Raw genomic sequence first — 12,513 nt, 5'->3', positions numbered from 1 at the left:
TTGCATTTGCTAAGTAGCAAAACACTGATGTATCTACAGACATTAATTTCTTAAGCATCCATTTGGCTAAAGCTATATTCTCTCACTCTTTTGTCTTACAGCTCCTCATAAACCCATAGTTTTCTTTTCTATAGCTGCTCCTATTCTACTTTAATAATAATGTTTTACTTTTAAGAATTTAATCTTCACCATTCCACAAATAATGTAGAGATTTATTATATGTAAGACTTTATCCTAATATTTTACTACCCAGTCATTTATGAAATTTGTCATGGGACTTTGAATTCATAATGAGTTTAAATAATATCATAAAAAGTACCTTTTAATTGTTAGTTATTATAAGCAGTTCTTAATTATTTGCAGGTTCACAGAATCACAGAATCACAGAATCCCAAGGGTTGGAAGGGACCTAAAAAGATCATCTAGTCCAACCCCCCTGCAAGAGCAGGGTAACCTACAGTACATCACACAGGAACTTGTCCAGGCGGGCCTTGAATATCTCCAGTGTAGGAGACTCCACAACCCCCCTGGGCAACCTGTTCCAGTGCTCTGTCACTCTTACAGTAAAGAAGTTCTTCCTGATGTTAACGTGGAACTTCCTATGTTCCAGTTTACACCCATTGCCCCTTGTCCTATCACTGGATATCACTGAAAAAAGCCTAGCTCCATCATCCTGACACCTACCCTTCACATATTTGTAAACATTAATGAGGTCACCCCTCAGTCTCCTCTTTTGCAAGCTAAAGAGACCCAGCTCCCTCAGCCTCTCCTCATAAGGGAGATGTTCCACTCTGTGTTATATTACCTTAAAGATAATTTTTCTTGTAATTTTTTTACAGATACTTACAGGAAGATGTAAGAGTGGTGTTTTTCATCTTCCATTCATTACGTGGCTTTGTTTTCGTGCCAGGTTTTCTATCATAACAAGGTAACATTAAGACAAATTTCTATTTATTTATTGCAATCAATCTCTGTTCTATTGGCTACACTACAGATAAATTACTGCATTGACCCTTTTATAATGAGAAACTGATGTTAGCCTTGTGCTTTTCAAGTTTCTGCAGTTTGAAGGTTTGTCAAGATAAAGTTTGGTTTTTTAAGGTAGGCATTTGCTTTTTTCTCATAACAGAAGTGCTGACGGCACTAGCATTATTCTACTAATTATATTATGTTTAAAATACACTTACACAGGTGAAAACAAAAAAAACCCATCTGGTTGTATGGGCCATTTTCTCAGATTTCCTTGTCATTAAATCCTGTATTGTGTCAGGCAAATCTGGCTAAATTTGAAACAGCTGACTAACTACCTGAATGCTTCCATAGGTATCTCAACATGAATTCATGTTGAATTATGTATGTAAATACATATTGTAAAGGAAATAGAGAAGGTGGGAACTCATCCTGGATTATCTGATTTAAATTTCTTTCATTCTCTGATTTAAGGAATGCAACAGTTCATAAGTGCCAAAAATCTCACCACAATGATCTCTAGCATCCTCAGGGTACAACTTCTGTGTCACAGTCTTGCAACACTTATAAAGAAGGCAAGTAAAGCAGACTAAGCTGTTTTGACATTCTTGCTAGCCTAAGCATATTGTTTCATGCATACATAACCAGGAGCAACATGCTTGTACTGGGCTGGCAGCTACAGACGGGCTCACTAATGACTGCATGCTTTTTTAAACGTTCAGTGATTGCAAGCAAAATAAACCTCTTCCTCAGCATCTCCACTGCTACTGCGCTGCATGGATATTAGTTTCCTAAGTAAACTTGGAAATTGTTGAGAATGACACAGTGGAACTTAAAAAAAAGTTCCTGCTTTTTGTCAGTAGTCTTTGTTGAACTGTGGCTAAATTTCACAGAACAGAGAACTCTGTCTTTGCTTTGAGTACTATCTAGATAAACTGGGTTTAGACTTAATAAAGTTTTTCTTTTGTTGTTTTTATTTTTAATTGTATTTAGGGTCAGAACTGCTGTATTTACTTCTATGCAAACTAGGTGTAATATTTTTGTCTTGGTACTAGACCAGTAGGCACTAAAAATACACTAATGCACAATCTTTGCTACAAAATGATTTGACTTACTAAGCCCTGCACTGAGCACAGGCTGAGGAGAAGGGCTGCAGGGAGCTGCCACCAGTGGAGGAGCTCTGAAATCAAGAAGGCTAACACCTTGGGTACATGAAAAACTCATCTATGGAATCAGGCCAGAACAGTGCTTCCTGCGGCACTCCTTTCCCTAACTTGGCCTGTAGGACAGGAGTAACAAGAAAGAAATAGCAATTGAAGCTCTGATTCTCAAATGCATTATTACATTGTTATTTATGTGAGTTTAAGAATTTTACTCCAGAGGAAGCTTGGTACAAAATTTGAGCACTTCACCTCCAGACACTGATCCAGCCCTGCATTTCAGGGGAACAAATCTGTGCTCTGTTTAAAAAGTACAATATTTACTTAGAAAGATGGTTGGTTCACTTTCTTTAATAATAATAAAAAATAAAAAAAAAACTTTAAAGAAATGTGAAAAAGTCTCTGCTGTTATTCCTAAGGTTCTCATTTTCAATCCAGCTTAAACACTTATGTTTTATTTTTTCTGTCCCATGGAGATTGTGCAGAATTACTTTATTCATTATCTGTTTCTTGGTTTTCTCCTCTCTCTGTAACTCTTTCTCCAGAAATGGCCTTTTTTTGCCTTCTCTATTCCTTCACCTCTTTTTCACTTTTCTTTTTTTTCCCTCCAAAGACATCTCACATTTCCCAGCCAATCAGTGTATCAGTGTCTCTTTCATAACTTATCTAGTCCATTACATTCTACTCACCCTTGGGAAATGTTATCAAAAGCCAGCAATGAAATAAACAGATTAGACAAAGATTGCAACAAAATGGAACAAGAGAGACTCCCAAGTAAAAGTTAATCTGAGCTCAGATTTTAGAACTACAATACAAGGTAGGTAGGTATAGTAAAACCTACAGATTTATTTCATTATGATCTGTAAATTTGCTGTATAACAAGAATTTGACTGTGTAACAGACACAGCACTCTGTGAACCTGTTTTAAGGTCACCTAGCTGTGGTCCAAAGAGGTTGCTTTGGAAGAGAGCAACAAGTCCCTGCTTGTGGCTAGCAATTAAACATCAGGAGACTCCTGCTTCTTCAGCATAAGCCTGGGGTGCCATCAAATTCATCACGTTCCATGATGATTTCAGAGGTCAGCTTGAAGAATGGTGAAAACATGCAGTCTTATGAACTGTAGAATCATCAGATCCACCTCCAAATGTGGGCATACTGAAGGTACAATCAGAAGTTAACGTGCTCTAGCTCACTGGGCCTTCAAAACTGTCCCAGTTGTTGGCTTAAGGGCAAAATTCAGCTGTGACTCAGCTTTATCCAGGACAGACATATCACCAGGAACTAAACTGTAATGATTCTAAAAGTCAGTGAGACTGGCATAGACTTGAAGGGACCAGAACTTCAGCCAAAGAAGGTAATGTACAAGTAATCATGCTGCAGTCTTTGGTAGATGTATTGTTTTTGGTTTTAGAATTAGTATTAATTATTGCTATTACAGTAGCTTTTAATAAGACTAGAAATAGACTGAAATAAGACTAGAGCATATGAATAAAATTAGACATAAGCAATAATTAAAACACTAGCAATAATGTAGCATAGTACTATGTTTTAATTTCCCTTTACAAATATATGTAGTTTGTTCTATATAGATGTGAAGAGATGTACTCAATTTGCTTTTTGCCAGTATTAAATACATTTTCCTTGTCATTAAGTAATGGTTTGTCTGGATATGGAAGCAATATGATGTCCTGGCTAAGAGCTTGTGTTCATGCAGCACCAAATTCAAGCATTTATTTCATATCTTTAATAGAATTAAGTTTAGTATGGAGTAAAAAAAAAAAAAAAAAAAGGCCAAAAAATAAAAAAAAAAAAAAAGAAGTGGCATCCTTACAGTAGCACTTGCAAAGTCAAGCTCTGCGCTGTCCGGATGCTGAAGATCTAGTAATGTGTAATCTTTGTAATTACAAGGTCGTTCTAGTTTTACCTAAAGCCATGACAGTGCTTGCAAAAGACTGCAAGTCCAACACTAGCACATCCAGTAGCTTTCACTTCTGGGAAAGTAGCAGGAAATGTCAAAACAAAGTCTCCAAGCAGACTAGCAGCAATTTCCACACTCAGGCAGGTACCGCCAGGGTGTCTACTACAGTAACACTTAGGACTGCTTGGAAAGAGGCCCTCGACCTGCCAGAGTGCCATCAATGGCATATTCAAACTCCTTGGCAAGACTGGGTTTCTGCGGGTGATGCATTTGATATTTCATTGCTTGCAAGAACATTACTGAAACATAAAAATCTTTTATTTAATGTTCTGAAGAAATAAAATTATACCGGAAGTCAGTTAAACAGCCACAGCTGCGTGGCTACAGAGGAACGGGACCAGCCCTGCAGCTGAAGCTGGCCCGGGCTGTCTGAGTGCCCAGGGAGGCCTGGGGAAGCGGGTTCAGAGGAAGCGGGCACAGCCCCACGGCCGTCTGATACGGAGGGACTGCGGCGAGCGTCAGCCCGGTGAGCTCCAACCGTGCTTGGGATGCTGGAGCACAAGAGGAAACAGTTTCTCCAGCCGATTACTATTTCACCTCTTCAACACTGAACTAATACAATCTACAGTGTAGCTGCACCACACACCCGGAATATTTTTCTTAAAGCCCGAAATAAGGGGGTTTTGGTGACACAAAACAAAACTTCTCCGTCTGCCGGACGGGAGGTGTGCTCATGGCCGGGGGAGTGGGGTACCTCTAAGGCTGCGGCCACAGGCGGAGGCGCCCCCGGCTTCTCCCTGGGGCACGCACCTGCAGGCGCTTCTCCCCGAGGCGACCCGCCTCCCGCGACGGCCGGGCTCGGGGGCGCCGCGGGGGTGGGCTGGGGGGGCGCACAGCCCCGGGGGCTGCTGGCGCCGCTGCTCCCGCCCCGCGGGGGCGGTGCGCTGTCGATAGCGTCACCCGCCGGGCCCCACCGGCCCCTCCGAGCGGCGGCTCCCGACGGGCGCCCCGGCGAAGCGAGACGCGCCGCTGGGAGGAGCGCGTAGGGGCGCGGCGGGGCGGGGCGGGCTCCGCCGCCCTGAGCTTCAGGCAGGGCTTGGCGGTGGCTGGATGGGAGCCGGTGCCCGCGGGGCACGGCCGCGCTCGTCACCCGCCCGCTGGCCGCTGGAGGGAGGACGGCAGAGCATGCCCCCGGCGGGGCGGTTCCGCAGGCACTGACATGCTGCTGAAGGACGGAGGGCGCCAGCCCCTCCGCCTCTCCCCGCGGTAGCGGAGGCGATGCTGCAGGGCGCTCCCCGGGCTCTCCCGCAGGCGCCAGGCTATCGCCCGCAGTACCCGCCCTCGCTGCCGTGAGCGGCCCGGTCCCGGCCGGGCCGAGGCGACGGGCGGCGCGGACCCGCAACCGCCTCGGAGCGGCGGCGGCGGCTGGGGGGGCGGAAGCGCTGCCCGCGCCCGCGGGGCCCCGCACGGCGGGCGGCTCCGCACGGCCCATGCGTGTGCATGATCTCTGCACCGAGCGGGCGCAGAAAGCGCCCCCGCTCCGCCGCCTCCATCTTCCAGGGCAGCAGGACCTCACCGCACGGCCGCGACAGTGAACGGCGGGGCAGCGGCTCCGACGGCACCTACCAGACCCAGAGAGCCCTGGATGACTGCAAGATGGTGGGTACCGAGAGTGGGCTTGCCTTGGTTTTTCTTCCGTTCCGAGTGTCCTCGTTGCGGGCGGCGGTGCCGCTCCTCGCGCCGGCTTGCCTATTCCCATCACGTGCAGATGTACTATTTTTAAAACTGCGGTCCCCCGGGGGGTGCTGCCCCGTAGCCCGGCTCGTCCCGGTTCCAAAGCGGGAGAGGGGAGCGATACCGGGGGGGAGCCGGGGGGGGACTGCGGGACGGGCAGGGCAGAGACCGCGGCCCCGCGGGAGCCCTCGCCCCAGCGCACGCCGCCTTCGCGGCGCTGCCAAAGCTGGAGTCACTTTTTGCAAGGTCTGGCTAAATCTGTCCCGAGACTTGAACTCGCCGAAACCTAAATACAAGGTGAGGAGCTGGTTCCACTGCGTGACTGCCCGCTCTGCGTGCCGTCTTGTGCGGCAACCGCGCTCTCGACCTAAAATCCTTCTGAAATGGGACCCGGAATTTGAGGCTCTGAAATTGTGCTCCTGACATATATGGTACCTGTTAACAATCTCCCCAGAGCAGCTGGTTACAACTGTAAACCGCCGGGTCAAGTGCCTGTATTCATGCTGGTTTTGTACTGTCACATTATGGTGTGACATTTTTTTCCCCATTCACGTTCAAAATTGCTTGGATCCTGACAATTTCCTTCAAACCAGTGCAATTTATACCCCCTATCTGGGTCCACAAGCTACAGTTAGCTGGACACTGGGCCCTAAAATTGCTCCTCTAACCAATGACAGAAATGCAAAACAAAATGAAGTTGCTGCTACTTTACTTGAAAGATCTGGATATTGCTAAATCTCTGTCCAGTAGCATCGGAAATGTACCTGCTACTTCTGTTCTGCTAGATTCTGGCAGTTTTTTCCTCTAATACTGCAAAATGTGCTGGCAGATATCCACTCTGATACTTCAAAATTGGGAGCAACTCCCAGTGCACTGAGAAACAAAAGCTGCCACAGTAGCTCTATAAATATACCCAACAAGTGGATCCTACTGGGTCCTGCTTTTTTTTTTCTCACCCCTGGCAGCATAATGTGGTTAGCTAAACAGAGATGCTAGCTTGGTAGAATTCGCTGATTAGAAATAAAATATCATTTGCAGATGGGTTGTCAAGATGCAGTACGGTTCAGCAGTTAAAACCAGTGTTGTATTTTTTTTGTCCTGTGACTGGATGCTGCAGCACCGGTGTGGTTTTGTTTTCCCAGTCAATGCTGAGGTGGCTGGATGTGTCTGTTTAGACAGGGGATGTCAGGAGAACTGGCAAAATGTGTCTGCAGGAACAGTTACCAGTTCCAGGATTCTCTTGATGCAGAATAATTATGCTGTGACACAATGTAGTACTTTTTTTTTCTCTCTATTGCTTTCATGCATTCTCTTAAACTACAGAACGAGAGAGTTGAAGCCAGGTTTAGCAAACACTGTGCCTAGGGCTTTGTTTGGTGTGCGCTTTCAATTTAGCTTGGGGTTTTGCAAGTGTGAGGGTGCAGGTGTATTGGAACACACTGGGATTGTTTTGCTGCTCCAGAAGCAGATAAACCTATCTGATACTCTTACAATGAAATTTAAGAAAGCACAGCCAAAAATCAGGTCCCGGTACTAGTTCTCAGTTATACAGGTAATTGCAGTTCCGTGCATGAAGAGTCAGAATGCAATACTGCAGGAGAAGTGACTCGTTCATTTCTGGCTATGAAAATTTGGGGGCTTGACTTTAAAATCTGGTCAAACCCACGTTTTTAGCATATTCGTATGTTGGGATATGTTGTACTCCTGGTCGTAATGATGGCTGGAGAATTACAAGCAGTTCTCTTGTCTGTTTTTATGTAGTTTGGAAATTGAGGTCAAATTAGCAAAACACAGATAAATAAATATTCTGTTCCATTGCTCCCTGCCTTCCACCCCCGCCACCATGTGGAGCAAATGGTCTGATGTGCTTTCTTTCAGAAGACAGCAAATGCTTCATTTCCTTAAAATATAGTCCCACGTAGGTGATCAGTAGAACTAAACTACAATGATCTCTCCATCACAGTAAAATCTACCCAATAGCATGTAAAAGTTACCCAATAGCATCCATGTGTATCTGCTGGGTATGAGATTTCTGTAAAGGTTGAAGTGTTTATTTACTTCTTTGTTTGTTTTACACACACACACATTGGAAAAAAGTGCTTTCTGGAATCCAAAGTGGAAAGTGACAATCTGGTGCATGTTCTCAGCCAATAGCTGCAGATCAGTTTTAAGTCTGAAATCTGGTTTGAGGGCCAGTGACAGAACAGGAATTATTACAAAATAAATTAGCAAAATTGCCAATGTAAAAACAAATGCCACATTCCAATCTGTAAATGTGCTGTTAATCAGGAAGCAGGAGGAGCAAAGGCAATAATTTCTGGAGATATTTTTGTCTTTTATGATAGCAAAAAATAACCTCATGCTACTAGCAAAACAGCTGGTTTTTTGTCTGCTTGATATTTAAAACTAATAACTCAAACACTTTCAGGGATCAAAAGCAGAAACACTGCTTTCCTGCAAATGAACATTTATAGTTCACAGAAGAGGCAGCCGTCAGGGAGGCCCTAGTCATTTACTAAATCTTGGGGTCTTGATCCTGTATGCTGTGCTATTGGAAGCAGCAGGGACAAGCCCTGGGTGGGCATGTTTTTTAAAAGTGATTGTTTCCATCAGTGTAGTTAAATGTCTCATGTAAGTAAATCCTCTTTGTTTTTCAGCTTGTCCAGGAGTTCAATACCCAGGTGGCTCTATATCGGGAGCTGGTCATATCTATTGGGGATGTCTCAGTCACCTGCCCGTCTCTGCATGCAGAAATGCACAAAACTCGAACCCGAGGATGTGAGATGGCCTATCAGGCTCATCAAAAACTATCAGCAATTTCTGGGTAGGATTCTACTTACTTTTAATTAAAGCTGTACTCATGCACACATCTTTGCACACAACATTATGGAAACTTTTGGCCAAAGCATTGACTTGTGTTTCTGTTTTAGGCATAGAGGTGCATGACCACAAAATCTACAGAATGCTCATATTCTTACGGTAGTGCAATTTTGGGTCGTATCCTGGTCTCCTTACTGACATGATATCCTACTGATATCACTGGATGCTTTTATGTAAGACGAACAGGATTTTACTCTGTATCACTAGATGACTTAAAAAGATCAAGGGGGAAGCCTTGCTTTTCAGCAGTGAAATAGTAATAGCATTCTGCCCACTCATTTACTTGGTATACCTGATTGAACAGTAAGAGACAACTAGCTCAGCTCAACTAGAGAGTTTACAAAACTAGATGAAAAAATAATTAGGCAAAAATTACATAGGGGAGGGGAATACAAATACTAGTGTGAAAATTTGTGTTTATATTCTACATGTTTCTAAATCCTTATTTCTATTCAAGTGAGGAGTAAAGCCTTCCTGGCATATAATGTTTTTGTTTATTCTTTGATATTAACATTACATACATTTCTTTCCATGGTGACAGAATGTATATCACATTCTTGAGACTATGCCTCAGTACAAGATAAACTGGCATAAATAGCTGTGTCTTTTAAAATGGGTATTCATGCTACTTACACAAAGTCTAATTATTTGTGTGTTATTCACACAGTGGTGACTAGGGCATTTGCATTAACACATGTACTCCTGAGTCATGCCTCCCTGACTACACTTTGTCAGAACTTTCTGCACTTGCCTTATTCATTGTAGTCCTTTGTGTACCACTGGAAGAACAAAAAGCACCTTTCTCTTTTTGCAGTTCTGCCTAATTTCCACTGAAGTTCTTTCATGACTTTAATGTGTATGAGAAATCTGTCATAGGTTTAGTGTAAGAGGGAAGACCGCACTAACAAACTTAACAGAAGGAAACAATGGTTGGTCATTTTAGTACAACTGTCAACATTTTCAGATGTTGTTTTGTGCAAAGACTTGTAAGTTGATATCATGACCTCTGATTTATTCCTCAAACAAAATTTATGCTTTCAAGTTTCTGAAGTGCGTGAGAATTAAATAAACACAAAAGCAACCAAGAGACACAGGTCCTTTAAATCAGTATACTGAAAACATGGAAGCAATCAAAATAATACATTTGATTAGCAGAACCTCACTTGGATTATTTTTTCCCATTAAAAAAAAAAAACAAAAAAAAAAAACAAAAAACAAAACAGGCAGGGATACATGCTCATTTAGAAGTATAAAGGTTTTTTTAAATAATCATTTCACAGCTGGGAGTCTGTCACATACACAAAGATGTCCTGAAGGTTGTGCAGTCACTGCGAGATTGACATTTAGCTAATCTAAAACTGTTTTAAATAACTGTGATAATAATGTGATATCCATAACAACTGGTAGGTGTTAGAAACCCTCTGGAAATTACTTATTTGGTTTGACAGACATTTTGCAAGATGTGCTTCACATCCCTACGTTCCTACAGCTGAGGAAAGCTATATGTGCCAATTAACTTTGTTGTACCTGTGAGGAAAGATGGGACATGAAGGTGCAGCAAGGATTCAGTGTAGGAAAGAAATAGGAGAGGAGTAATAAGTAGTCTCAGGGGTTCAGTCATTAATTCATCAAGAAGAGTGATGTAGTGCTTATGGCATAGGAGCATGAATGGGAACCTAATTTGGTAGGAAAAAAAGTCTCAGTAAGAAAAATACTTAGGGACAGGAATGTACTAGGGACAGGAATGTATTAAATCATACTCAGTACTAAATAATCAGGAGGGTAGTGTATTACTCAGAAGCTACTGTTAGCAGACTGGGCAAAGGCTCATTTAGTTTACTGCTTTAGTTCAAAATGCACAGCGCTGCACTGTGAAAGCTTCTGGATAACACACCCAATTCTGTCTTCCAAAGCTTGTTAAAGAAAGCCTATTGCTTTCCTACCCAGAGAGAATAACAGCAATTAGTGGATTTTATTACTGGTCTGTAAAATTTTCTTACATATCAGCATTCTATTGGTTAAAGTCATCAGTAACGTCCAGTTGGTCTTTAAGTGACCTGAGCTGTTGCGGGGCACAGTTTCTTTCAAGAAGTTGGCATCACTGTCCAGTACAACATTAAGTTCATTAATCTTGCCTGGACTGGTGTCTTTCTTGGAAAATCAGAAGACAGCTTCATTTTATGCCTCCTGCTTGAATACATCAGGATTGGAGACTCTTAAATGCACTCCTAATTCAGGCAACTAGAAGAGGCAGGTATTCCCATTCCTAACTCACCTGTCCCACAAGACTAGGGGAAGTAACAAAGAGGAAATATGCAAAGACTTGGAAGGAAGGAAACAAGAACACATGAGTGCTGAGAAAAGCAGCTCTGGAAGAAAATTTGGAAACTATGGGAAGAGAAAGAAATGCGGAGGCGGAGATAATGCATTAGAAACTGAACAGGATAGAAGTCATGAGAAGAAAACTTTGACTATGGACATATCAGTTATGGAATATTAAACGGACATCATAGTAGGACAATGGTGTAGTATGATAAGAAAACCTATATAATAAGGTCTAGCTGTAGAAAAAGTATACAAAACAAAAGAGATTCAGCTAGGGAAAAGGAGGAAGTAAAAGCCAGACTTATATTCTAAAAACTGAGAGAAAGGAAAACAAAGGACATGATGACAAAGATAAGGAAGTAGCAAGGAAACATAAAGTCTTATGAAGCCCGCACTGGATTAGACCATATCACCGCAGCTAGCTCAAATCTGACAGCTGCTGGGAGCAGAGATCTCATAAAAAAGCGTGTAAAAACCAGGCTGTGCATAGAGTGATACCTCCTGTAGTATGCTTGCCACTACCCAGCAATCAGTAGTTATAGGATTTCCTGCAGAGGATACATCTGAAAATTTGTATTTGGCAAATACGAGTTCTTACAAAAGATCTTAGGAGTTGTCTAAATACAAAGGTCTTCTACTCAGAAAATGTTGAGGATGAATAATGACATCTTTACACTGTGGTGTGTTTAAAAATATTACAACAGAAAAAAAGATTATACGAGAAAGAAAACTTCAAATTCAGTCTCCAACTTCATAGAGCCTCCTAGCTATTACACCCTTGTCTTCACTTGTTCTCCTCTGATTTTTCTTGTAGAAGCAGGTGAAATATTTCAAAAAGCAGGTGCATGCCTGACCTTACCAGCACTATCGTGCCTTTCAGGAAATCATGAATACAAAGAAAAATAATTCAAATTCAAATATCCTAATTCTAGTTGGTGATCTTCTAGGAATGCAAGTTGAAGTATACTCTTAAGTGTTGGTTTTCTCAGAACTTCAGGCCATTTTCTCCTCACCACACTCATACTAACAATTCTTAGTGATTTTTAATGAACTGTCTTCTGAAGAAAGTGAGTATGGTTTGGTCTTTGTATTACATTTTCTGCTGTATCAATTTATCAGAAATGCAATATCTCAAATTAATTACATTGTGCACCCTTGCGATATCAGATGACATGGTCAAACCTGGAGAAAGTAAAACAGCAAGAAAATGAGTCAGCATTACCTCTTCCAAACGAAAAATACTTGTAACAATATGAAGGGGGAAGGTGGGTAGAATGCAAATCTCTGTTTTCAAAAGGGGTCTGCTTTATGGGGTGTTAAACAGCAATGATATTTTAGAAGTCATCAAAGAGCAAGCCAGTTTTGTAGGTGAAGTACTCCAAGTCTGGGATCTAAATAGAAAGACAACTCAGAACTGTATTTTAAGATACAGGTCTGCACAACTGTCTACACACTTTTGTAAATGTCCCTTTCATATTCTCAAGCACTTGATACACTTACATAATGCAAGTATTTCTGTGTGTACTT

At 42.4% G+C, this 12,513-nt stretch overlaps 1 protein-coding gene across 1 annotated transcript in view; it reads left to right on the top strand.

Moving 5' to 3' along the window:
* Positions 1-5,098: 5,098 nt before the first annotated feature.
* The window catches only part of RGS7BP (regulator of G protein signaling 7 binding protein), a 40,148-nt gene continuing 32,733 nt past the window's right edge, over positions 5,099-12,513 (top strand). Inside the window, exons 1-2 of the mRNA XM_065662606.1 lie at positions 5,099-5,706; positions 8,439-8,605. Of these exons, the coding sequence (XP_065518678.1) occupies positions 5,548-5,706; positions 8,439-8,605 (326 nt within the window). The 5' untranslated portion in view covers positions 5,099-5,547. The remainder of the gene's footprint in view (positions 5,707-8,438; positions 8,606-12,513) is intronic.

Source organism: Lathamus discolor, chromosome Z (assembly GCF_037157495.1).
Source record: "Lathamus discolor isolate bLatDis1 chromosome Z, bLatDis1.hap1, whole genome shotgun sequence".
Taxonomy (NCBI): domain Eukaryota; kingdom Metazoa; phylum Chordata; class Aves; order Psittaciformes; family Psittacidae; genus Lathamus; species Lathamus discolor.
The sequence above is the reverse complement of the archived record's forward strand: the minus strand, read 5'-3'. Positions and strand labels throughout refer to the sequence as shown.